Genomic DNA, 26,834 nt, shown 5'->3' with positions numbered 1-26,834 from the left:
AATAAATCTGGTGAGAACTGAAATCAGGCTGGTTTGAAAGGAAATGTTTTTTGCAGAACTTTCTCATTGGAACATATTTCATTGTTAAATTTATCTGTTACAGGTGTGATACCACTGGCACACGTGGAACTGTGAGGATAAATGGAATGTATACTGATAAATTAAAAGGTGCCAGAGGATAGGTCTGGGCGCTGGAACTTGATTGTCCACGCTGAGGAATGGTTGGGATGGGATCAAACATGATCTCAACTGGGATAATTAACACTCAAATAGTTTCTAGACATGACTTGTCTATTTTAATGGTTTACTTGTACAGATATGGATTAATGTGGTTTGGGCAGCAGGGAGGGAGGGGATTTCCTTCCTCTTCTCAGCCTCAGGAGACCCCCACTTATAGCTCTGAGGTCTCCAATATAGGAAGGATGTGGAGCTGCTGGAGCAAGTCCAGAGGAGGCCATGGAGATGCTCCAAGGGCTGGAGCCCCTCTGCTCTGGAGCCAGGCTGGGAGAGCTGGGGGGGTTCACCTGGAGAAGAGAAGGATCCACGGAGACCTGAGAGCCCCTTCCAGAGCCTAAAGGGGCTCCAGGAGAGCTGGAGAGGGACTTGGGACAAGGGCTGGAGGGACAGGACCAGGGGGGATGGCTTCCCACTGCCAGAGAGCAGGATTAAATGGGATATTGGGAAGGAATTGTTCCCTCTGAGGACTGTGACATCCTGGGTTGGAATTCCCAGAGAAGCTGTGGCTGCCCCTGGATCCCTGGAAGTGTTCAAGGCCAGTTTGGACGGGGTTTGGAGCCACCTGGGATAGTGGAAGGTGTCCCTTCCCGTGGCAGGGGTTGGAATGAGATGAGCTTTAAGGTCCCTTCCAACCCAAACTGTTCCTTGATTCCATGATAATCCATGTGTGGACAGAACTTGCAGTCAGTGAATCTTCAGCCAAGGGCAGTTGTAGGACTGTGCTCGAAACCATCAAGCGAGAGGCTGCAAAACCAGAGTAATGCCAAAGAAATGGTTTAGCAGCTTTGGATTATCTTTCCATGGATTGTGCTGTGTCACAGATGCAGAGGATGTGGGGAGGATTACTTTTATTAAAACCCAAAGAATTTAAGGAGCACAAGCCAGGCACTGCACCTGTGTGAAGCAGACTTTGCCTGAGGCGAAGCTGAATGTCAAATCCTCCAGGACATGTGTTGCTTTCAGCTCACGCTGCTTGTGTTCAGCAGAGAGCAAAGGATGTCACACGTATTTCTCAGGCTTAGTTTGGGAATTTTGTGGAGTTCTGGCAGTTGAGGATGGAGCAGCATTTGGCAGCTTTGAGAGGAAGTCCCCCTGTTGTTCGGTTGTGAATTTGTATCCATGAAAATTCTGACAGTTTGAAAATAATAAAACAGAGGGAAAAATCTCTTCCTGATCAACCGGCTGTTGAAACCCTGGGGGTCAAGAGATAAAACAATGACATAAAGACACCCCTGGAAGTGTCCAAGGCCAGGTTGGTTGGGGCTTGGAGCAACCTGGGAAAGTGGAAGGTGTCCCTGCCCATGGCAGGGGGTGGAATAAGATGGGCTTTGTTTCCTCCCAGTCCAAACCATTCTGGGATTCTCTAATCCATGTCCTCCCAATTCCAGTTTTCCAAGTGTCTGAATCCAGTTGTGTTCCACTGATGGATTAACCTCTTAAATATGAACCGAATTTGGGTGGAATGTGTTGCTTTCCACATTGGAAGCTGAAGGGAAGATCAGTGTTCCCTGACAATCTCCGTGTCTCTGTAAAACCAGGATTTATCCTACTTACTGCAAGCCCTTATCTCTAGAATGATGATGGGCTTGGAAAAGTCATTTATTCTTTCTGTTACAAGTTACAGGGAAAGGCCTTTTAATTTTTTTTTCTAATTCCATGCTGCCAATGTAATTCTGATTTTCTGGAATTATTCAATCCAATTTGTAGGTGAGAATTAAAATGTTTTCACATGAAAAACTGTGGAGCAAAAAGCCCCGAACTGGGATTTCTCTGATGAGAGTCTTTGTTGAGAGTTTTTATTACTTATGTGTTGTTATTTATGTTGTGACTTTCTTCCTGGGGTTGAATGTATATTTTGTGAAAGTCCTTTTAAATTTGGGGGTTTTCTTTTACTATTTATTGCATCTAGGCAGGAAACACTGGAAGAATTGTAAACCAAAGTATGAATGACAAGAAAATGAATTATTTTATCTGGCAAAGATCTTTGCAATGAAAGTGTGAAGGCATTGGAAGACAACTTGAGCACTCTGAAAATATTACTTTCATTCAAGCCCATCTCACCTCTAAAAGTTTAATTTTAATTTTAATATATTGAAAGCCTCCCCATTTGAAATGAAAACTGCTTCATACATCATCTGTGTCACTCACTCCTTAAATGAAAGCAGCTCTCAGGGCTGGGACGGGGTTAGTTTATTTGATCTTACAAGATGTTTCATAATTCTTCTGACTGTTCACCCCTCTCAGGTGGCTGTAGATCATGTTGGGAGCACCAGCTCTGGCTTATGAGGTTGAAACCTTACTCATATTACTCCTACTCTGGAACCTCCCAACAATTTGCTCCCCAAAGCCCCTCTCCTGTGCCTCAGAGCATTCAATCTTCCTAAATGCAACCAAGTGACTCGTGGCACCTCTTGCTCCAGTTGCAATAACTCTGATTTTCCCTCCTCATTGAGCGTTGAGGAATGTTCGATGCCAGCCCGGGATTAGGAATGTGCCTCCCTGATATTGCTTTCAGAGAATTCCCTGAGAATTCTTCATTTGACCTGTTTTGTTCTTCACCAGGCTCAGGACTAAAGGAAGTAAAATAATGCATGTACTGAGAAATTATCTTGGTTTTCTCCCTGTAAAGTATTTTGTGGGCGGAAATGTGTATTTTTGAGTTAAGGCAGTTTTGTTTCCTGCCGCCCTTGTTGATGATGAATCTTAGGAGATGGAAAAACGAATGGGAGGATGCCAGAGAAAAGGGTTTAAATTGAAAAGAGGGAAGGTTTAAATTAGAGATTGGGAAAGAATTCTTACCTGTGAGGGTGATAAGGGGCTGGGATGGAATTCCCAGAGAAGCTGTGGCTGGCCCATCCCTGGAAGTGTCCAAGGCCAGGTTGGACAGGGCTTGGAGCAACCTGGGATAGTGGAAGATGTTCCTGCCCATGGCAGGGGGGTTGAACTGGGTAAACTTTAAGGTCTCTCCCAACCCAAACCATTCTAGGACTCCAGGATTCTCTAACACCAGATTCCTGCTCCTCCCTTGCATCCATCTCCCTCCCCTCAATGTATCAAGAACAGAAGAGGGTTGATGCTCTCACAGTAACTTCCCCAATAATTTGGGATCTTAAATCACCGTGGGTAACCCCCCCCCCCATTAATTGTCTTTAAGCTGAAATAGAAGAGATTTAGGTGGGATATTGGGAAGAAATTTTTCCCAGTGAGGGTGAGGCCCTGACACAGATTGCCCAGAGAAGCTGCTCCATCCCTGAAAGTGTCCAAGGCGAGGTTGGACGGGACTTGGAGCAACAGGATAGTGGAAGGTGTCGGGGTTGGAACAGGATGAGCTTTAAGGTCCTTCCAACCCAAACCATTCCATGATTCTCTGATTCTCTGATCATATAAACAAGCAAAGGAGAATTATGAGTCCCTGTTTTTCCTCCTTGCATGAGGAGGGTCCTTTCAAGAGCAGGGATTGCTGCTCTGGAGGTTCCTGTCACATCAGGATCAGCTCATTTGTCTCAACCACCAATCTGAAGTTCATCCTCAGTTTCTCTCCTGGCACTTTGGGACAGTATTTTTAAAACACAGAGAACATGAAGTTCCACATTTAGTGATTGTACAGGTTGGCTTTCATAAGTCAGACTTCAAGTTTCCATAGATCTAAAGAAATAAAAAGGTTTTTTTTTTGCAAATCATGTATTCTATTACATTATAACTTGTTTTTTTTTTTTTCTGCCCTTCCAGATAAACATCACGTCAATGGAAACAGAATGGTGGAACCTTTCCCAGAGGGAACACAGATGGCTCTGTTTGGTAAGACATCAATTCTAAAACAAAAGCTCTAAGCTTTGTAGTGTTCCTGAATTCCAAATTCCTTCATTTCAGCCTGAGTTCTCAAAGTTTTAAAATCTGGGCTGCTCCTGCCATTTTCCAATCACTGCCATCAGCTAAAGCCACTGAGCATTTGGGGACATGGCCATGCCTCCCCAAAAATATGCTAGAAGTATTTTTTTCTTAATTATACCAGCAGCAAATTTAAATGGCAAGTTCTTTGTTTTTTGGGACTCTGTAAGTTCGGGGGAAGAGCCTGAACTAGTTGAACTTTCTGATTCCACCTTACCAAGACAGGGATTTTCACACCTCTTCTCCAGAAACATCCTTTAATCCTTTAATTGGGATTGCACAGGGACAAGTCTCGAAGAGCAGGAGTTACTTAGGAGTAATCCCTCTTATTGCTCAGAGAGGGTGTGGATTCTCCTTCACTGGAGATATTCCAGAGGTGTCTGGACACAATCCTGTGCCATGTGCTCTGGGATGCCCCTGCTGGAGCAGGGGGGTTGGACCAGGTGACCCACTGTGCTCCCCTCCAACCTGACCCGTTCTGGGATGGCTTAAAAAGACCTACAAAAGCTCAAAGATGATAAATAACCATGTGATTGTGTAGCTACAGCCTATTTGCTGTGAATTTACCTATTTCTTGGATAGTTTTAGATGCAACAGTAAAATAACAGCATAAAATGTAGTGCTGAGCTGTAAACACTGATCCTTTCACCTGCTGAAAACACAGTGGGATTGATTACACAGCTCCCTCTTCTGCAAAATCTCCTCCAGATGCTCTTATTAATGGTGCATTATTTGTTTCATGGTGTGACTTCTGGTTTTGATTGAGGTACAGGGGGAATATACCTTGGGCTTTGTTCCTGCAGCTGTAACAGAACCTTACAGATCTCAAAAGACTCTTTAAATGATCTTGAGACTCTCCTGTTGTTTGTTCAGCATCACTCGTTGCTGGAGATGCATCTGTTGTTCTTTAGGATAAAGAGATGTGTCCTTGTTCCTACAATGGAGATGAAGCCACTTTTAAGGGTGAGGGTGACTCTTTAATGGAAATCTTTTAATGCTACTCATCCAGTGACCTCCTAATCCAGCTTCCAGATGATTTTAAGGCATGAAGAGCACAGGAGGAGCACAGGCACCTCACAGCCTCACTGGAGGCACTGGAGTGTTACATCAAAAATCAAAAATCAGTGTGTCCCTTGAGGTCTATTCCCAAGTTCAATGATGAGTTGTGGCTGCCCCATCCCTGGAAGTGTCCAAGGCCAGGTTGGACAGAGCTTGGAGCAATCTGGGCTAGTGGAAGGTGTCCCTGCCCATGGCAGGGGGTTAGAATGAGATGAGCTTTAATGTCCCTTCCCCCCAAACCACTCTGGGATTCTGTGTTTCTATCAAACAGGTGAAACTCTAGACATGTTTGTGTTACAAATGATGAAGTAGAAGCCATTCAATAAATGCCTGTCTAGAAAGTTTTCTTGTAGTTTTTATGCTTTGATTTAAAAATATTTTGCCTGTAGTGACTGATTTTGACCCAAAACCTGACCAAGACTCAAAATCTGGACATATATGGAGGGGTCAATAATGTTTTGAAAATAAACATTTCAGGGACTAAATTCAACTTTTGGACAGAGTGGTAAAAATAAAAAATGCTTCAAAGCTGCAGAACAACTGCAAATTTCAGTAAATTAGTACTTTCATCAGTACCATTGTAATTCTTTGCATATTTTAAACACATTTAAATGCTCTGCTGTGTTATCATAGAATCAAGAATGGTTTGGGTGGGAAGGGACCTCAAAGAACATCTTGTTCCAACCCCCTGCCATGGGCAGGGACACCTTCCACTATTCCAGGTTTCTGAATTTTAAGTGCTTCTTTTCCTGTTGCAAATCTCCAGTTTGTCCCAAAGCATCTCTATATTCACTGAACTTTATATGTTTCCTTATTTCTCTAAGAGGAAGCATCTTGCATATGGTGCATTCATGGAAGGGCTTTTATTTACCTCCAGTATAGTCTGGCAATAGTTCAGATTTGTAATTATAACACTTCTAAAATATAGGACTAAATTGAGTTGTATTTGCTTGTCATGCAGTGGCTCATAATGAGATAATTGGTTTCTTGATGTAAACAAAGTATAGACAGAAATAGGATGTTCAGTAACAGAGAAGATCTAATTATGGATGTTTTTAGGGCTGACAAACAGATCCAAGCTTGGTCACCTTCTGCTCCACATTTATTAGACAGCAGCACATTCCAATAATTCCCTAGAGCTGGATTATTGTTGTGCTTTGCTGTGGCTGCCCCATCCCTGGAAGTGTCCAAGGCCAGGCTTGGAGCAACCTGGGATGGTGGAAGGTGTCCCTGCCCATGGCAGAGGGTGGAACTGGATGACCTTCAAAGTCCTTCCATCCCAAACCATTTTATTTCAATGATAAAGTCTTGATCAGGGCAACTTCACAACTAAAGGAAAATAATTTCACTTGAAAGGGGGATGATGTGTTTAAAAATGGATAAATCCATTCAGAATTTCTTTTACTCTTGAAACAGCTCCTGGTGGCCTTGGCAGATAAAAATGTGTGTTAGGAAGTCCTTTGGTCTGACTGAGTTTTCAATTACTACTTTTCACCAAGGTAGGAAAATCACACACAGGAAACAAAGTTTGGCCACCAAGAGAAAATACCTTTTTTTTTTTTTTTGTAGGCAGTAAAATAGAACAAACAATTTTTCTCTCTCGGTCAAAGAAAAAGAAGAAAACTTTAAATCATAATACAGGTCAGCAGATATTTTATCTCTGTCTGAAGAGAATGGAAGAGTTCCTGATGTTGAAACAGGTGTGTGTGCTGTGACCCAGATGTAGGAGAAACATCTACAGAGACATCAGCAGATGTTCCAAGGATCATGTTGTGGAATAATTGAGAGCCAGAGGGAAGGTCTTCCAGAAGGGATTTGTGTTTCTCATGCTAATTATCTTTAAACATCTTGGAAGGGTGAAGGAATTGCACTAATTGGCTGGATTTGTAGAGCTCTGAAGCATTAATGGTGTCCTGTGTTCACATGCTGGTGGAAAAATGGACACTGGATTTCTGTAGATCTGGAATGAGAGAATAAACCTGTAAAGATAAGGCAGAACAAAAAGGAATGGCCTAAACAGAAGATGCTCTGTCCTTAAACCATATCATGTTCCTACTCCTACCTTTCCAGTATGTTTATTAAAGAAATTATCCTTAGTTCCAATTTTCCTTTTTTTTCTGCATTCTAGAACGTGACTTTGTCTTTTTGTTACCTATTCCAGAGAACTGAAACACAGCCCAGATCCCTGACCCTGCTGTTGGGTCCTGGTTCATCCCTGCTGTCACCTCTGCCTACACATGGGGTCACAGATTGGTTTGGGTGAGAAGGGACCTAAAAGGTCATCTCATTCCAACCCTGCCATGGGCAGGGACACCTTCCACTAGCCCAGGTGGCTCCAAGCCAGGTGTCCAACCTGGCCTTGACCACTTCCAGGGATCCAGGGGCAACCACAGCTTCTCTGGGAATTCCGTCTTAGCCCCTCACGACCCTCATAGAGAATTCCTTCCCAAGATCCCATCTAACCCTGCCCTCTGGCAGTGGGAAGCCATTCCCTTGTCCTGTCCCTCCATCCCTTGTCCAAAGTCCCTCTACAACTTTCTTGGAACTCCTTTAGGCTCTGGAAGGGGCTCTCAGGTCTTCTTCTCTTCTCCAGGTGAACCCCCCCAGCTCTCCCAGCCTGGCTCCAGAGCAGAGGGGCTCCAGCCCTTGGAGCATCTCTGGGGCCTCCTCTGGATTCTCTCCAGTAGCTCCATGTCCTTGTGCTGTTGTTCCCCAGGGCTGGAGGCAGCTCTGCAGGGGGGGTCTCAGCTGAGGGGGCAGAGGGGCAGAATCCCCCCCTCCCCTGCTGCCCACGCTGTGGGATGAGCCCAGGACACGGGGATTTCTGGGCTGGGAGTGCCCATGGCCGGGGCATGTCCAGCCTTCATGACCCCAAATCCTTCTCCACAGATCCTCTCCTCCCTCACATCCTTGCCTGGAGTGCAATGTTCTGTTTGCTGGTCAGACCTTCAGGGGATTTTCATTCTGAAACCACAGCCAGGGAGCGTTCTCTGTTTAAGATTTGAAAGTCTAAACTGGGAAGCCCTGAACCAAAAATTTTCCCCCTAAGCCTGTTGTAAAATAAGGTGATAAACACAAAAATAACCACAATTCTGGGACTTTTTGAAATAAAAATCTCCATATTCAGTTTTTCTTGTCCTATGGAATTCTATGGCCATTATGCAATAAATGCTGCTCTGATTTGATGGAATTGTGCCTCAGCTTTGTGGAAGTAAATGGGCAGTTACAGAGCTCTGTGGAGACAGACTCAGATAAAAACAAAGTGCTTGGTCTTACCAAGGACATTTCCTGACGTTTATAAACACTAATAAGGGACAATAAAATGTCCCTAATGCAAAGTGAAAGCTGTCCTTGATCAGCACAACCCTTCAGAACATTCTTTTCTTTCAAAGGAGCCACATCTTCTTTTTCCTTCTGAAAACAAAAGTAATGTGGCCTTCAAACACAATCTCTGGGCTTCTCCATCAGGGAGTTTTTTATGTTAATTTAGGTTTCTGGAGGTAATGAAGAATTCAGCTTTGTGTGGGTTTTCACTTAGAGTGGATGGTGCACATTAGGGAAGATCTGGAGGTTTTTAAAAGTCAGATTGCAGCTTTTCAATCAGCATTATTCAGCTTAAAACAACCTTTTCATTATGTTTTCAGGACTTTTCCACAGAAATGAGTAGAAGAGACACAATTAATTTTCCTGATTTTAGGGATAGGGTTCTTTGATCCCCAAAAGCAGGAATTGTCCTCAAGAAGAGTGTTATTTTTCTATTTTTCTATTTATTTTTAAAATTTAGAGGGGGGGTTATTTATTTTATTTTATTTATTTATAGTTTATTTTCTATGCAAAAAGCCAGTAGAGCACCTGGATGACTTTAACAATTGCAAAAGCCTTGCAGAGAAGTAATTCCCTGCCAGTGATAAATGGGAATAGAGCAATGACTGGGATGAACATATGCTTGGCATCATTCTGAGTTGGTTTAAGTTTGAAATAGAAGTAAATTATCCTGTTAATGACTAAAGGCTGCCCTTCTCTGTGTGTTTGTTTATGCTCTGGGATGTCCACATTTACCATCAGCATTTCTCCTTTGGTTCCTGCTAATAAAGCACACAGTGATGAGGATTTATTGTGTTCAGCCATGAAAAAATATGCAAGAAGGTTTTTGGAGGGGGAAAATGGTGTTGTTTTGATAATTTTAGACATACTGTGACATTCACAAAGTACTGTCAGCCCATCTTGCAGATCCTAATGGATTTATCTTCTCAAGGCTGCTGTCACAGCCTGGCAGTTTGAGAACTGGGAAAATGTGAGACTGAGAAAATAGGGCCCTATAATGATAAAATATGGATTACTTATTCAGTTTAGGAGAATTCAGAGTGATTTTTGAATTTTCAGGTGTTTTTCCTCACCTGATCGAGGTGTTGGTGATCTTAAGAAATTTATCATTAAATATCTTTGCTATCAAATTGAAGATATAAAAGTCTTTTTCTGCTTCTAAAACACTTGCTTGGAAATACTCTGGAAACTTGGAGGACTCAAATGGAATAGAATCATAGTCACAGAATGCTTTGGACTGGAAGGGACCTTAAAAATCATCCCGTTCGACCCCCCTGCCATGGACAGGGACACCTTCCACTATCCCAGGTTGCTCCAAGCCCTGTCCAGCCTGGCCTTGGACACTTCCAGGGTTCCAGGGGCAGCCACAGCTTCTCTGGGCAACCTGTACCAGGGCCTCACCACCCTCACAGCCAACAGTTCTTTCCCAAGATCCCATCTAACCCTGCCCTCTGGCAGTGGGAAGCCATTTCCCTTTGTCCTGTCCCTCCATCCCTTGTCCTAAGTCCCTCTCCAGCTCTCCTGGAGCCCCTTTAGGCACCTGAAGGGTCTTCCTGGATCCTTCCCTTCTCCAGGTGAACACCCCCAGCTCTCCCAGCCTGTCTCCAGCCCTTGGAGCATCCTTTTGAACCTTTATCTTGATCTCATTGTTGCTTTCAACTCATAGGGCTGGAGTTCATCTCAGTAGATTTTAGGTACGTAACCTAAAGTTGTCTTCAAGGGTTTCCCTCCCCAGGTCAGAGAGGACACATTTGGAGGTTGGTTCAGAAAATCTGCTTCAGAGAGAAATAAATCACCCCCTGTAGGCTGTGTCAAATGCTGTATAAACCACTCCCTTAGACTAGAGGGATTTGATGCCTTTGCATAAATATGTTGCAAATGTTTTCTGCCATTTGAGGTGTCCTGGGGCGTTTGAGACATCCATGGGGGTCTGGCAGGGATGATCCAGGTCTCACAGGAGATCCAAACTCTTCTCAACTAAGGAATGAAAGCCAGTTTATGTAGTACATCCCAAATGATTTTATATACCTTTCCTTAGGGATTCTTCATGCAGGTAAATTTAAGCATAATGTATAAGGGAAACTATCCTTGATCTCCAGCTTCCAAGGACACAGCTCTGCCTTTTGGCATGTGTGCCATGCCCATGCAAAAGGCATCTCAGATGGCACCAGATGCCTTTATGTGTGCATTTGGCTTGGGTTGGAAGGGCCTTTGAAATCATCTCATTCCATTGGAACTGAACCCTGGATCTCCTGGATCTTTGGAACTGAACTGACTGTCACGGGAGCTGCTCCTGTCACATGGGAACACAAATAGTGGAGATTTAAGTTATTCACATCTGCATGATGGGAACTCACATCTGTTGGCTGGGAAGAATTGCTCCTAGAATATTGCTCCCAGAATCCCTTATGTCCCACTACATATTTATCTAATAATATTTATATTATTAAATATATATCATATATATTTATATAATAAGGCTACATTATTTAGGGTATTTAGGGTAATACTGATATGGAGTTATGTTCAGTGACAATCTGTGCTGGCTGGTACAGTCTCTACCTTTTCTGGGTGACACAAGTCTTTTGTCTTAAAAAGAGAGTAAAAACTCCGTCCTTTAAGAGACTGAAACATCACCTTATTCCAGATTTTCATTGTAGACCACCTGATTTTGCTCTTTGTGCAGGACACACTTGAGAAATGAAGGCAAAAATACATTTCAGAAGAAAGAAATGACATGATCAGTTTTCCAAGTAAGATAAGAGCTAATCACAAAAAAAAAAAAATAATTCTGATTTGAGTTGAATGTAAGTAATTTTGAAGCAGAGCTGTAGCTGTTTGTTTGTGAGCCAGGGAAAACAGCATGTGATATGTCAGACTTTGAGATGGAATTTATTGGTGTGTCATTGGCTGAAATCCAACATTATGCTCATAAATAATATAATCCTGGTGTGACACATTTCTGCTTGAACCTTGTCTGGAAATTACGGAGACTCATGTTATGAATTATGGAGCAGCAGGCACGTGTTTGAGGCAAAAGGAGAGAAATGCAGGAATGTCTTTGGAATTAGGCACAGCATCTAAAGGCACATGGATGCAGCAAGGGCAAGGTGTCCTGGTATCCAAAGGTGTAACATGGAGCCTCAGACTGATGGTCATCCAGTTCTTTTTGACTTTTTCTTCTGGGATTGGAAGTCTGGTGTGGTGGTGGATGTTGGTGTCATTGTGTCCCTGTCTTGTATCCCCTCAGCACTGTCTGTTGGCTCTGAATTTTCCCAGAGCTCCAGACAAACCTTGATGCCAACATCCAGGATGGGAGTCACTCAGTGTTGCTCAGTGGAATGTGCCTGACCAGCCAGGAGAGGACAAATGTGGGGGTTTAACCATCAGAGTTTCCACTCAGACTCCTCTGGTGTGAAGGGGTTTAAACCTGTGGGAGATGAAGAGATTTTAATTTACTTTGCTTTCTGGAGACCAATAAACCCAAGATCATTTTGCTGTGCTGCTGCATTAAAGATCTGGGCGTGCTTTTTAGATGTAGAAGGACTTTTGGTCACTAAATGGTCCCTCTTCACACCATTATTTCTACTCTGCTACAGAAATGCACACCTGGGTTGTCTTTTTCTTTCCTTACTCTGGGCATGCAACTGTTCCCAGGCTGTTCTGGAGAGAACAAATTGATTCCCTTTGGGATGAGACCTGCCTGTGGTTCTGGGAGTAGTTCATCCCGGGTGCCACTCCTTTAAGCTGGAGAGGGACTTTGGACAAGGGATGGAGGGACAGGACAAGGGGGAAAGACGTCACACTGAAACAGGGCAGGGTTAGATGGATATTGGGAAGGGATTGCTGGCTGGGAGGGTGGTGAGACCCTGGCACAGGTTACCCAGAGAAGTTGTGGCTGCCCCTGGATCCCTGCAAGTGTCCAAGGCCAGGTTGGACGGGGCTTGGAGCAATTTGGGCTAGTGGAGGGTGTCCTTGTCCATGGCAGGGGGTGGAACAAGAGGAGCTTTAAGGTCCCTTCCAACCCAAACCATTCTTTCATTCCATGGTCAGTAATGACAAATCATGAATTAAAGATGTTTGGGAATCTTTTTCTGCTGGACAAGTTTTTTAAACTTCACAAACATTCTAATAATCACCCCTGACCTGCTTTAAAGTTGTATCTCCATAAAAAACCCCAAACCCCAAAGGAGACAAAGTGACTGGTTGCACAGTGACGCTGTAAAAGAGGAAACAGCTCTTTCTGGATTGGCATGGATGTGGGAGATGTTGTTGGGAAGCAGGTGGGCTGAAGGCATTCCATGGAATGACCTCTCACTGCTCCCACCCTGGAGCTGCACAGCTGTGTCTCTGTGGCTGTGGTACCGGAGTTATCCCAGCCTGGCTGGACAGCTCCAGTCATCCCAAATACATCCCTACCAGGATCTCTGGCAGCTTCAAGGTTAGAGAAGCTGTTTGTTGAAGCAGGAGTGTGTCCCTATGCCCCTCCAGTTCAATCTTCTGCCAACCACATCCAGAGTGCAGAGTATATTTTGGGATGTCTAAGAAAACCTCTCGGAGAGTTGCGGGTCATGGACTTCGCTGGGAGTAATGACAATTCCTTTGCCAAGACATCCTTGCTGTGCTGACCCTCTGCCTTGGCATTTATTGTAGTTCATTTTCAACACTTGGCCATGTTTTTTGGGAATGAGTTTCCTGCATAAATGGTAGATGACTAACCACATTTATATTTGGCCTCTGTCTGACCCCCTGGATATAAATTAGTTTTCCTCTAACAATCTTCTCTGGTATTTTATTGAGTAATTATCTTGTTTGGGAGTGGGCAGGGAAGGGTTATTCTCTTTTTCCAAGTGAGAACACACCATCATTTCATTGGCTCCCAGCAGATGAGAAAATAACTCTTGGAACTTCCATATTTCCATTAAGGACAGCTATGGTTCAAAATAGATATTAATGATCTTTTAGGTGCACTTGGAAGGCATTTATTAGTTATAAAAAAGGAAAAGGGTTAAGGGGAAAGGAGGACGAAAGGGCTGCTTGTTGAATTGCCCTGTTATTTGAATGTAATTATTTTTTGCTCCTGAGCAATTATAGATTGCAAGTTTAAATAATTGTCAGGGTGCCTACAGCTTTCTATTGTTGTCTGAAATCTAAGGCTATAAATATAATAAGTAATATGAGATTACTTTTGCTGAATGTGTCTACAGCAGTTCATTTAACTCAGCAATAGTTATCGGGGGAAAAAAAAAAAGGAAAGAAAAGGCAATTTTTCTATTCCTTCCAGTAAACAAACTTTGTAAACAGGTTATTATTTTCTGCAACACGGCCCTAAGAGTGATTCCGATTTTGCTGGTAACAAAACGTGCTGCTTTGCTTTCATAATGATAGAATATATTTTGTTTTGCTTTTCTACATCTCGAGCTCCCGGAGGTGGCCCAGAGATTAGAGAGATTTTCACAAGACAAGGGTGAGGCTTTGCTATTATTACAGAGAGGAATTTATATGAAAGATAGAGTTTCAAGAGAATCGAATGGATTACACAGCCCTGATGACATCTCTTATTTTGTGTGTACATCAAGTTCTTCTTGAGCAGCAGAGCACTAAAGTGTGTCAAATGACCGAGGATGATCTAAAATGAATCTCTGCCAAACATTGGGATGCTCAGAGGGAAGGAAGATCATGAAATGATTTGAAAACCTCAAATCAATGGCTGAACTAAAGATGTGATGCTTTGCAATGAAGCAAGTAATCAGGTTGTTGATAGGCCTGTGTAGCTCCATCTCAATCTCTTCAACATATTATTGGAGCAGTGATTCTTTTTATCCCTGGCAGACTTTTGAAACATAATATATTAAGAAACTGTTCCTGCTTCAGAGGAGGTAGAAGGGTGGCCAGACATGGGCATGATTTATTCCTTAGTCACTGTATCCTTGGATTTTCTGCTGGGATCATTCAGATTAAGAGGCTGCACTTTGGGTGGGGGCGACCCTGGGATCGATCCAGGCTGGGGATGAACAGATGGAGCAGCCCTGGGGAGAAGGACTTTGGGTGCTGGTGGGTGAGAGGCTGGACATGCCCCAGCCATGGGCACTCCCAGCCCAGAAACCCCCCGTGTCCTGGGCTCATCCCACAGCGTGGGCAGCAGGGGAGGGGGGGATTCTACCCCTCTGCCCCCTCAGGTGAGACCCCACCTGCAGAGCTGCCTCCAGCCCTGGGGAACAACAGCACAAGGACGTGGAGCTGCTGGAGTGGGTTCAGAGAAGGCCCCAGAGATGCTCCAGGGGCTGGAACCCCTCTTCTCTGGAGCCAGACTGGGAGAACTGGGAGTGTTCAACTGAAGAAGAGAAGGCTCCAGAGAGACCTGAGAGCCCCTTCCAGAGCCTAAAGGGGCTCCAGGAGAGCTGGAGAGGGACTTGGGACAAGGGCTGGAGGGACAGGACAAGGGGGAATGGCTTCACACTGAAACAGGGCAGGGTTAGATGGGATCTTGTGAAGGAATTGTTGGCTGTGAGGGTGATGAGACCCTGGCACAGGTTGCCCAGAGAAGCTGTGGCTGCCCCTGGATCCCTGGAAGTGTCCAAGGCCAGGTTGGATGGGGCTTGGATTAACCTGGGCTAGTGGAAGGTTTTCCTTCCCATGGCAGGGGGTTGGAACAAGATGAACTTTGAAGTCTCTTCCAACTCAAACCATTCTTTGATTTTATGATTCTGTGGTTAAGATTTGATTCCGTTTTTGGACATTTCAGAGATGTGTAAAGAGCTACTGATGGTTTTCTTCATCGCATTTTCATTGTTCCAATAATTTATTTGGTAAGAGAAATTAAAAAAGAGTAAATAACTACTTCAAGGAATCAGAACTTTGACCATAACCCCTGCCTTTTTTCTGTGTCCTTGGGACACTTGAGTCATCATCTTTGTGGCCAAGAAACATCAGGTGCCTCGAGTACTCCTTAAGATTCCTCTTTAATTGATTAAACATTAAATACTTGCAATTTTAATCCCAAATTTTGCACTTAAGGACTGATTGTTCCTACTTTGTGGGTAGCACTTCTTTTCTGCAGGTCAGATCCGTCTTTGGTGCAATACTGCTTTGGGTGTGAGTCAGTTGTTCGTGGAAAATGATGCCGGTTGATCCCAGCCACGAACATTCACTCAGTTGCATTCCCAGATCCCCAGACATGAAAGGAAACAGGTGTTTATTGGTTTCCAACAGCTGAATTAAAGAGTTTGTAACAGATCTCTTTGATGTTTAAGGAATGTACCGATGCCAGTGACCCTGTAAAGTGAAAGCTCAGCTTTGGAGGATGTTGCTGTTTTGTTCTGCATTTGCACCCAGAACCCAGCACAGTGAAAGTCAAATCTGGGACAAAGGATTTATGTTCTTTGGGTTTGAAAACAGCAACACCACTAATGATGGAAATCACCTTCAGAGAGAATGTCTTTTACAGTCAGAATTCAGGCCCGAAATCCCAAAGCCTCCTGCTCATCTTGTGTTTCCCAGTTCTACACCTGTCTAAAGCGAATGGAATTCCTTATTTATACAAAGTCAAGTAGACAGGATTAGTTCAATTTTAAAGTGGATTAGACTAAACCTCAACTTGATGTAGTGGGAGGTGTCCCTGCCCATGGCAGGGCGTGGGACAAGATGAGCTTTAAGGTCCCTTCCAACCCAAACCATCCTGGGGTTCTGTGTTGTTTCTCTGATCAAAGACTAAATACATTGTTTAGGATGGAAATCTTCAGGATTAAGACATTGAAGTAATTTTTGGATGAATTCTCTATTTATTGTTAAACATTTTTGATTCCTGTTGTCCAATGCTTTGTCTTTATGGAATCATGGAATATCCTGAGTTGGAAGGGACCCACCAGGATCATCCAGTCCAACTCCTGGCTCTTCACAGGGCACCCCAACAATCCCACCCTGTCCCTGAGAGCGTTGTCCAAACACTCCTTGAGCTCTGGCAGATTTGAGGCTGTGACCACTGTCCTGGGGCATCTTCACTGGTCGTCTCCTCAACTTCACAGATATTGAGGTCACCAGTTGTTCTCTTTGCCTCCACATGTTCCAGCAATCACAATTTTCCAATATATTTTCTGTATTTTTGGAAGCAGCTCTTTATTTTGTTGTGTTTTCCACATTCCTATAGTGCAGTGAAATTCCACTGGCAGAAGATGAATTAGGTGAATGTTACTACTTTTAATCCAAAGTTTTGCTGAAGAATAGAAACATATCGAAATTTGGGGAGGAAGAAGCTAGAGAATATATAGTTTTATCAAGTGGTGTTTAAATAGACATAGAATCATAGAATCATGGAATCACTAAGGTTGGAAAAGACCTCAAAGGTGATCGTTTCCAACTGTTAAAAGTCATAGTCAGGGCATGAAAAAGAGATTTAAACAAAGACCTGTTAATTGGCATCTTTTGATATTTTTCCAAAAGGGATTAATTCTTTTGCTTTGGGACCACTCATTCCTCAGTTGTGGATTATTTACCGTAATATTTAATATATTATATTTCATGTGTGCAAAATGCTTTTTGCAGTGATTAGGAACAAAGCCTGTACCCCAAGTCTGTGGAAAAAGGGAGGGAAGAGCTGCAGAGGTTGTTGGATTTCCTCACTCTCACAGGTTCTTCTTTTCCTGAGAAGTGGATTATTTAGATTCTCATTATTTTAGACCCAAGCTGAACTTCTGAAGGCTCCAGGTGCAGCTCATGGGATGTGTCACAGGCACAGGGACATTCTGGGCCATCTCCTAAAGGTCAGAAAGTGTGACCTCTGTTGCTTTTCCATCTTCTCCTTCCTGTGTGTGTGATGGGAACCTTTCAGATCACCAGAAATGATTTTTTTGAGTGGGCTATAGCTGGAATTAGAGGCAAGTTTTCCAACAGAGAATTTGGATGATGGAATTTTATTAAGTGGAGTCACCAGAAAATGGCTCTGTTGATCTTCAGGATAAAAATGGTGTAAATATTCCTGCTTATTGGGTGGGAAAGAATTCCAAGGCAGTGAATAAGGCCACTTTGGAAAGTGTTGTGATGCACTGACTTGTGTCTGTCCCTGCTCTCTGCTGGTTAAGCTCAAAACTGCATTTAAATAGGAATATCTGAAACCTCTCTTGTTCAAACTGAGAAGTTCAGAGCAACTGTGCTTTGTGCCTTATTAACATTCTCGAGATTGGCTTCAGCTTTGTTTAAATCCTGTTGACTTTGTATTATTTATAACTTGTAACATGCTTTTAGGATGGAATGAATAAACACATTTTGCCAGTCGTTTTCTGCATCCCCCTCTTGCTTTTCCCACTTCGAGGGCTGTTGTCTCAGGGTTTTTTTTTTTCCCAAAGTCATCCTTATGACACGTTATTTCTGGTGCTGAAAACATGGCAGTTTTTCTCTTGACAGTAAAATATTCCTCTCCTATGATGATAGTCTGCTTTTCCTTTTACAATAACCCTAATCTGTTGTGCAGATTCCATACAAACATCCCTCCATACACAAACACGGATGTCAGGAGCCACCTTGCAGGCAGGAACAAATTTCCTGGGCTTTTGTTAATTTGAATGAACATGAGGCTTCTGCTTCTCCTATGGAAAAAAAAAAAAAAAGCAGCAAACCCAACAGTTTCTCTGGGAATTCATGCAGTGTGAACAGAACATGCCTTGGCAAAATGGTGAGCCAAGAAATTCCTCTTTAGTTGCTCTGTTAGGCAAACTGCATTTTAAATTCCTTGCCCAGGGCTTTGTTTGACTTGCCCCAGGCAAGCTGTTCAACATATTTATCAACCCTGTTGTAGCATTAGAGCCAATGCTTATCTGGGAAGATCATCCTCTTAATGCCATCTGTCACCAGGAGTTTTATTTCTTTCAGCGGAGCTTGTTCTCAATTTCATTTTTTTTTTTTTTTTTGTTTTCATATTCCTCCCAACCATTTCTTAGTTGATTGTTTTCCAGGGATCTCAAATATTCTGTGATTGCTCAAATATTCTGGATGTTGAACCCCCTGAGGGTATCAGTAATACAATTTTGCTGCAAGTCCTGATTGATAACACGAATCCCCTGTGCATCCAGATGGCTGCCCAAAGCACCCTACACGATGGGGGGGGCTGTGGAAAAGATGCATTTGAAATGATGGTGCATTTCAATCTGAGTCTGGAATTCTTTCCGGATTCTCGACAAGAACTGGAAAAAAATCAGAACAAAGGCTCTGGGGGAGCTTAACGCTGTATTTTTGTCTTGAGGACACAGCTTTGATCATTTTAGATTTTCAGGCCCTTAGTAAAGGTTGTGTAAGTGCACAGACAGTACCAAAGTGTTCAGCAAAGCTGGATTCACTCACTTAATGTGGGACTTGAGATCCAGTTTACTTCTGGATTTGTGTCCACATTGTAACCAGGTGAACAATCACTGTGTGTAGACTGGATATGTTGGATGTTCTCCTGGGCTGCCAGGATATCCTGATGTGATTGTCCAGACAGGGAGATCATGGAATGGTTTGGGTTGGAAGGGACCTTAAAGCTCATCTTATTCCACCCCCTGCCATGGGCGGGATGCCTTCCACTACCCCAGATTGATCCTACCTGGCCTTGGACACTTCCAGGGATGGGGCAGCCACAGCTTCTCTGGGTAACCTGTGCTGGGGCCTCCCCACCCTCACAGCCAACAATTCCTTCCCAATATCCCATCTAACCCTGCCCTCTGGCAGTGGGAAGCCATTCCCTCTTGTCCTGTCCCTCCATCCCTTGTCCCAAGTCCCTCTCCAGCTCTCCTGGAGCCCCTTTAGGCACTGGAAGGGGCTCTAAGTTCTCCCTGGATCCTTTTCTTCTCCAGGTGAACCCCCCCCAGCTCTCCCAGCCTGTCTCCTGAGCAGAGGGGTTCCAGCCCTTGGAGCATCTCCATGGCCTTTCCTAGAGATCTTCTGGATCCCATCACATGTTCCTTGTCACCAACTTGCCCGTTGTTCCTTTAGTGGGATGCACACGATGGTGCCCACTAAGGTCTCATCCTGACCTTCCCTGGTGAATCCAAGGTCCCCACTTCAACCTGAGGAATTCTTAAAATCAATGGTCCCCACATTTTCAGAGCAGAAACTTCCCTTTGGCTCAGTGCTCAGAAATACCAGTCCTTGGCCCAACTTCAATCAATCAGCTGAACCAACTGCTCTCCATGATATTTTTTTTAAGAGAAAATGCCAATCACAGTTGGCATTTGGCAGAAATGTTGGAAATGAGCACTATTCCATAGGTATGGAACTTGCTGAGCTTCAATTTATTCCTTCCAACAGGAGGGAGAAAAAACCAAAACCATTTCAGTTCAAAGCAGCTGAGCATTCCCTTCTCCAGATTTTACAGAGGGAACTAAATCAATCGTATTCCAAAGCTGGGCCAAGTCCTGCAGTGGCCAAGGGAAGTGGGATATTGGCAGCTGTGTCTCCAGCTCCAGGGGAAATGCTGGATGCTCCAAGGTAGCCGGTGGGATGTACTTTTGGCTGTCCTTTCCTGCCTCAATGTATAGGAGCAGCTCCTGTTGGCTGGGTCCTGGAGCACAGGAGCAGCTGGCACAGCCGTTGCTTCCAGGGTTTTGGAGCAGAATCTGGCACCAGAGCCAGGCTCCTCTGTCTGAGCTTTGGATAGATCCTGTCCTGCTCCTTCCTGATCTGGGCTTAGGGAAGAGGTTTCCAGGACCTGCTGCTCTTTGTTCTCTCAGCACCAGCTTGTTTGATTTTTTCTGAGGGTTTATTTAAACCTGACATTTCCCCCCCTACCAGTGGAATATATTGTAAAATCCTGATAACAGAAGGAGGAGCAGAATCCATATCCTTTGCAGTTCATCATCCGCTGCCGACCTGGCATTGGAACAGCTCCTTAATCTACTGCATGGAAAAGTGCCTCGGAGTGTGGGAGTAGGGATTGCAGGCAACAGGCCAGGGAAGGCTTGGCATGCCAAGGAAATAATGCATTCATTCCTCAAAATATGACAAAAAAGAGGCTTCTGGATGGTCTGCTGGACTGCTGGGAGGGCAGGGAATGGGAAGGCTTGGAAATAAAGCTGGCGGGAGGGAAAGGTCGGTGGATACTCAGGAGTCAGGTGTGTCTGCACCTGATGCCAGAGGGGAAGGAAATGCCAGCAAAAGTAAAGGACAAAAGGCATTAAAAAAATATTCCACAAAGTAAAATACCATCTATGTGGATATATCAGTGAAAAAAATGAAAATTGGCCTGGATATGAAACAATCCACCTGCTGTGAGTTCCTTTAAATAAATGGAATAAATGGGAAGCTGAGAGTCCCTGAAGCTCAGCCTTTTCCAGCAGCTCCGGAGCTCCGGAGTTAATGGACGCTAATTAGGACAGAGTGGGTGCAGCTTGTGAGGGTTGAGTTTGGATCAGGAATCCCCTTCTGATGCAAATTTACTGCTCAGCTCATTTCCATAATGGAATCATAAATAGGAATTTGCATCAGGGAATCTGCCTGGAGACCGGGAATGATTCAAAGATGAGATGGGAACAGGCATTGGAGAAGGGATCAGAACAAAGGTGAGGAAAAGGTACCTTTGAGGATCGTGAAATTTCCTGATGGAGTGGGGAAAACATCTTGAATGTTGAATAGTTTTCAAATAAATTTTCCCGTCTGATTTTTGTCCCCTTGTGATGGCCGATGTGAGCAGTACACAAAATAAAGGATCTAACAGTATTACAAGCTGTGAACATTATTATGAGGATAAATAACTTTGGAATTAGCAATTTTTCTTAGGATCCATCTAGTTTAAGCTGCAGCAGAGAGTCCTACTGAGCTGGTCAGGTTAGTTACTTTTTATAGGTGTGGAAGGGAAATGGGCAACTGGGAAATGGGAAATGAGACACAAATCGATTTGTTTTGGGAGATCTGATTCAACTTCAGATTCAGAGACTTTCAGGGGTTTGTAATGTCAGGATGTGGGGTATAGACTGGTTTCTCTGTCCTTAAAAAGTGCAAATGGGGTGCTCTGGTGAGACCCCACCTGGAGCTCTGGGGTCCAACATCAGAAGGATTTGGAGCTGCTGGAGCGAGTCCAGAGGAGGCCACGGAGATGCTCCAAGGGCTGGAGCTCCTCTGCTCTGGAGCCAGGCTGGGAGAGCTGGGGGGGTTCAACTGGAGAAGAGAAGGCTCCAGGGAGACCTTGGAGCCCCTTCCAGAGCCTAAAGTTGCTCCAAGAGAGCTGGAGAGGGACTTGGGACAAGGGATGGAGGGGCAGGACAAGGGGGAATGGCTTCACACTGAAACAGAGCAGGGTTAGATGGGATATTGGGAAAGAATTGTTGGCTGTGAGGGTGGTGAGGCCCTGGCACAGGTTACCCAGAGAAGCTGTGGCTGCCCCTGGATCCCTGGAAGTGTTCAAGGCCAGGTTGGTTGGGGCTTGGAGCAACCTGGGCTAGTGGAAGGCATCCCTGCACATGGCAGGGATTGGAATGAGATGATCCTAAGGTCCCTTCCAACCCAAACCATTCAGTGATTCCAGGAGACAGTTACATTTCCGATGTCCAGGAGTATTTTCCCTGCCCTCAGGATGCCTTTCAGGAAGGAGACTCATGTCTCTCCCAATTCCTGTCTCATCTATGTGAGCCTTGTGTATTCAGATGTCTTGAGGCATCTCAGATGACCCCAAATGTCTCCATTTAGGGAAATAAATTAATCCCTGACTGTCTGAGCCCCTGTGCAGTCAGTGCAGACCTGGTCCATGTGTTTAACACAGTCCATAAAGCTGTTCCTCTCTGGAATCACCTGGGGGGCAATTCTGCTCAGTTTTTCTCTGAATATTTCACCACTTATTATCTCCAAGAATGGGATGTTTATGTCTTATTAGAGTAGCACTTGGCTTTCATTATTTTAGAAGAATACTTAATTTTATGGTGACTATTTCTTAGAAATATAAAAATACTCTGGGTTGCCCGTGGAAACACATGGCTGACAAAAAGAGGTGTTTAGAGGATCTATATGTGTAGGAACCATAAAGAGAATAGTTTGAGGAAAAGGATGTGGATTCTAGAAAGGAATATGGGTACTATCATTTATCCCCCAATTTTATGATTAATATTATTTATAGGGATGACTGAACCTTTAAAGATTCCTGTTTGAGTCTGTTTGGTTTTAAAGTTCAAAAAGCAAAAAAAAAGAAATCTTTAAGTACCTTTTGAAATTCCAATTAAGAGTCAGTCAAAACCTATCACTAAAAGAATAGGTTTTATTTTGCAAATTAGCAATTAAAAAGTGACAAATATCTTCAATGCTCAAACACTCTTCTACAATTCCCATTATGTTCAAATAATACTTTTCTTTCTGGGAACAGTGAGGATGTTCCCCAGTATTTCCTTTCTTCCCTTTCTCTTAGGAATGCCTCTGGAAGCTCTCTATCTAACTCCAAAGCTCCACTCACTTCACCAGGACTGGGGATTATGCAAATTCCTTCATGAATAGTTTAAAATCACATTCATATTTTCTAGTTTCAAATTATAGCAGGGGTGGCTTATTGGCTTTTATGTTTATTTCCCTACTGTTTTTTTGCCCTTTTTTTCCCCCCCCGAGTTTTATTTAATTATTTAAATTTATTATTTAAATTATTTATTTCTTCAGTTTTCATCCTAAAGTAGTAATAATTAGGGAAAGTCAACTTTTCTTTTTGTTCTACAAGTCTTGAACTGTGATTATTTCCCTGTTTTAGTAGTTGTCCATGTTTTCCATAGCTTAAGACAGGCTGTGCTCTGGAAAACAGGCACTCCATGAGCTCACGTGTCTTAACTCTGGAATATTATGTGGGGTTTTATTGTTAATATTTCTCTCCTTATGACAATTTCTCTGGCACCACTTTAGCAGAATAACAAACATCAGCCTCTGATTGTATTAATCCTGTGGAAAAGCAATTTAGTGCTGTATTGTTGTAAATTATGTCTCTTTAGGAGCAGGTTGTTTTATTATGACAAAGATTTCAATTTTATCTGTTCCCGTGGATGGGAGGATTTATTGTTGCTGTGAGGTGGCAGAGAAATGAGGAGGAGGCTTCAGCAAGGGAATAAAATGTCTCTGTCTCTCAGGGGAAGGGCAGCAGGATGAGCTCAGACGTGAACTGGGAGAGGGAAAAGGGAAAGAACCTCTGAGGAGGATCCGGAGGTCACGGGGTCAAATCAACATGGAATCACAGAGTCGTTTAAGTTGGAAAAACCCTCTGAGATCATCGAGTCCAACCATCCCCCAGCACTGCCAAGGCCACCACTAACCCATGGCCCCAAGTGCCACATCCACATGGCTTTGAAATCCCTCCAGGGATGGGGACTCCACCCCTGTCCTGGGAAGGGCTTCACCCCTTTCGGTGAAGAATTTTCTCCTAACATCCAATCTGGAAGCATGTTTTAATCCATATTTCTCACACATAACGTGTAAAACCACACGTGAACACAGGTTTATGGGCAAGTTCCTTGTAAAAATATCCCATGTATCCTGCCAAAATCCCTGCTGCAGTACAGTGAGTGCTGGGGAGGGTGACCCAGGTTCTTATTAATAAATCCCTTGGGGTGAATTAGAGTGAAACAACACTGAATAATCAGTGTTTGTAAACATATATATGTAGGGTTTATTTTAGGACAGTTTTGTTTCAAAGGTAAACAGGTAAGTTGGTGTTTTGGGTGTTATCATCTACAGCAATATTAAAGCATCTGTAGCAATATAGCAACATAAAAAATGGCAATATAGCACTATTAAAGCATAGCAATATTAAAGCATAAAAATACCACTTAAGAGAATGTGTAAGGGAGAGAAAGAGAAAGAAAGGATAAGGAGATATATATATATATAAGGTGACTGATATATATAGTCACCACCCACTGGATCCAGCAATGAAACTTGGGAGTTGCAGCTTCCACGTCTATTGGTTGAAGTGGTGGTTTTGATCTGTTGGGGCTGGGGGAAGCCCCCCCCCCCAAACCTCAAAGGTTTCCTGAGTTATTATACACTTCCAGCTCAGGTGGGAATGCCTTGTACCTCCCCTGGGTGGGGAGTTTTATCGTGGATCACGTCACGGGACATGTCACAAGTCTTTGATGCTCCCGGGAGGGGTTTTCACAGCGGAGTCATCATGTAAGGGAGGACATTGGTATGATAAGAAGGATTATCCCACCTTGCAGGATTTGCCCTTTCTTTCTTCCCTTATCTGGAAATGCAGTTTGTAGCTTCAGGTGTGCATCTGCACCCGGGATAGTTGCACAGTGGCACCCACTTCTCTGATCTGAAGGTGCTTTCCCAGTTGGCATGTTCAGGGAAGGGTGGGCTCTGCTGGGTGAGCAGCTGCTTCTTTGCAGTTTGCTGCAGTGGACAAAAGTCTTGTGGTGATCTTACAATGTTTAAGCCATTAACTGTTTCACTCTCTGACAGTAGGGAACAGCCATTTCCAGCACTTTAACATGGACATGCAGATTCTTGACTTTTTCACACTGGTCAAGCCTCTGGGAACAAAGTTCAGAAGCAAAACTGGGAGGGAATTTCAAGAGGGATCCTACAAATTGCCACCAGCCTGATTTACCTGAAGAACCCAAGCCTAACAGCCCCAGTGATCTCTGTAATTAGGGGAGAATAACTAATTTGATCATCAGTTTATATCTTCTGTGGGCTGAACTGTCCTCAGAAGGTTCCTCCCTCTCTCCATAGCCTCCAGGAGCAGCTTGAACTCCTGATTTATGCAGTTTGCTTGAACACCTGAGTTAGGAGAAATCCCAGTCATTACTTCTGTAATTTTTGGTCCATTACAACTTTAATTTAAATTAATCTCTGAAGATTCAAAGGAATAACAGGCCTTTGTGAGCCATCAAGGTTGAGAAAGGTTCTGGTTGTACTTTGAAGGATCATTTCTGTAATTTTTAAACTTGTCAAATCTTCAGTGTTACTGGTAGAAAACCCAGCATGGATCATTGATTTCTAAGTGTATTTAATATTTAGCTTATTTTTAACTGCCTTTTATTTCAAATGTTTTGGAAAGGGAAGAATAACAGGCAGTGTGTTATTGCTGAGAGAGAAAATACACAATCAGGAATCATCTTCACAACACTGGAGCGGGCATGACACCCTAAATGAATAATCTAATAATTAGTCTCTTAAACATTTATTTAACTAAGCCATCAGACAATTGAAAATGTTGGTTGTGTTTGTTCCTTGATTCCTTTAACCAGGAGAGTTTTGCTAATTCACACCTTTGTCAGTCTGATGTCCTTTGATAATTGGCCACGTGGGCGAACGACCACCAGAATCTTGTGTGAACATCAAGTATCTCCATGAATAAATTGCTAACCTGAAGCATTTTTCCTCTTGCATAACCCATAATATAATCCATTACTGCTGCCACCTCTGCCTGAAAGCAGAAAATGAAATAACTGTTTGCCATTAATACAAATTATTGTGTTTTGACAGCTTCCTAATCAACTCGAGCAAAAACGGTGCTGCACAAATAGAACAACTGCCTTTTAAGTAACTTTTTTTTGGTGTGTGCTTGAGAATTCTCCTTGTTTGGGCCTTTGAACCATTGCAAGGTTTGTCCTTGATGATATGTTGATATTCAGAAGCATAAAGCAGCTTTATTTGTGTCATGCTCTGATGCAGAATGGATTTTTCCATGTAGTTACCCTATAAATAATCTTGGAAAACACTTGACGAGCAGGTGCTGCCTATAGGTGTTGCCTCCACTGTGGAGTGTAATTAATATGCAAATAAGTGATTAATTGGCAGATTTTGATGTGACAATGTGTGTTTTATGCCATATCCAGGTATGGGCTGTTTCTGGGGAGCTGAGAGGAAGTTCTGGAGGCAGAAGGGAGTTTACTCCACTCAAGTGGGTTATGCAGGAGGTCACACCCCAAACCCCACCTACAAGGAGGTCTGCTCAGGTAACTCTTCCTCTTTGGTTTTTGGGGATTGGAAGTGGAATCCCGTCAGATTATGAGGACTTAAATGAGTGGCTGCAGTGACTAAAAAAATGTGGTGTTTGGTCCACCCTGGTGTTGGCTTTGCACCCTAAACTGTCCTGAAATCTGTGTCTGCCCATCCCGTTGTTACTTCCTAATAATTAATGAGTTAAGGTGTGTGCAAAAGAAAGAATTCTTCAGGAATTCTGTTTCGAATGATGAAAGTGTGATCCTTAGAAAAAATGTGAGTTTTGCTTTTACTTTTGTCTGTATCTGAGTATGAACAAAAATCAGCAATTTCTCATTTGCGTTATTATTAATAATTTGTTAATTTTTAATACAGTTTAATGCACAACATCCTGTCATTTCCAGGCCAAACCCTTGCATTTATTTTTCATTCTGCAGCACTAATAA

The 26,834-nt window shown here is 43.4% G+C and overlaps 1 protein-coding gene across 1 annotated transcript in view; it reads left to right on the top strand.

Annotated features, from left to right (window-relative positions):
- The window catches only part of LOC113983382 (mitochondrial peptide methionine sulfoxide reductase-like), a 163,623-nt gene that overhangs the window by 91,909 nt on the left and 44,880 nt on the right, over positions 1-26,834 (top strand). The window contains exons 2-3 of the mRNA XM_027712439.2: positions 3,967-4,035; positions 26,283-26,402. Of these exons, the coding sequence (XP_027568240.1) occupies positions 3,967-4,035; positions 26,283-26,402 (189 nt within the window). The remainder of the gene's footprint in view (positions 1-3,966; positions 4,036-26,282; positions 26,403-26,834) is intronic.

Source organism: Pipra filicauda, unplaced genomic scaffold (assembly GCF_003945595.2).
Source record: "Pipra filicauda isolate LSUMZ 115617 unplaced genomic scaffold, ASM394559v2 scaffold307_size998922_pilon, whole genome shotgun sequence".
NCBI lineage: Eukaryota > Metazoa > Chordata > Aves > Passeriformes > Pipridae > Pipra > Pipra filicauda.
The sequence above is the reverse complement of the archived record's forward strand: the minus strand, read 5'-3'. Positions and strand labels throughout refer to the sequence as shown.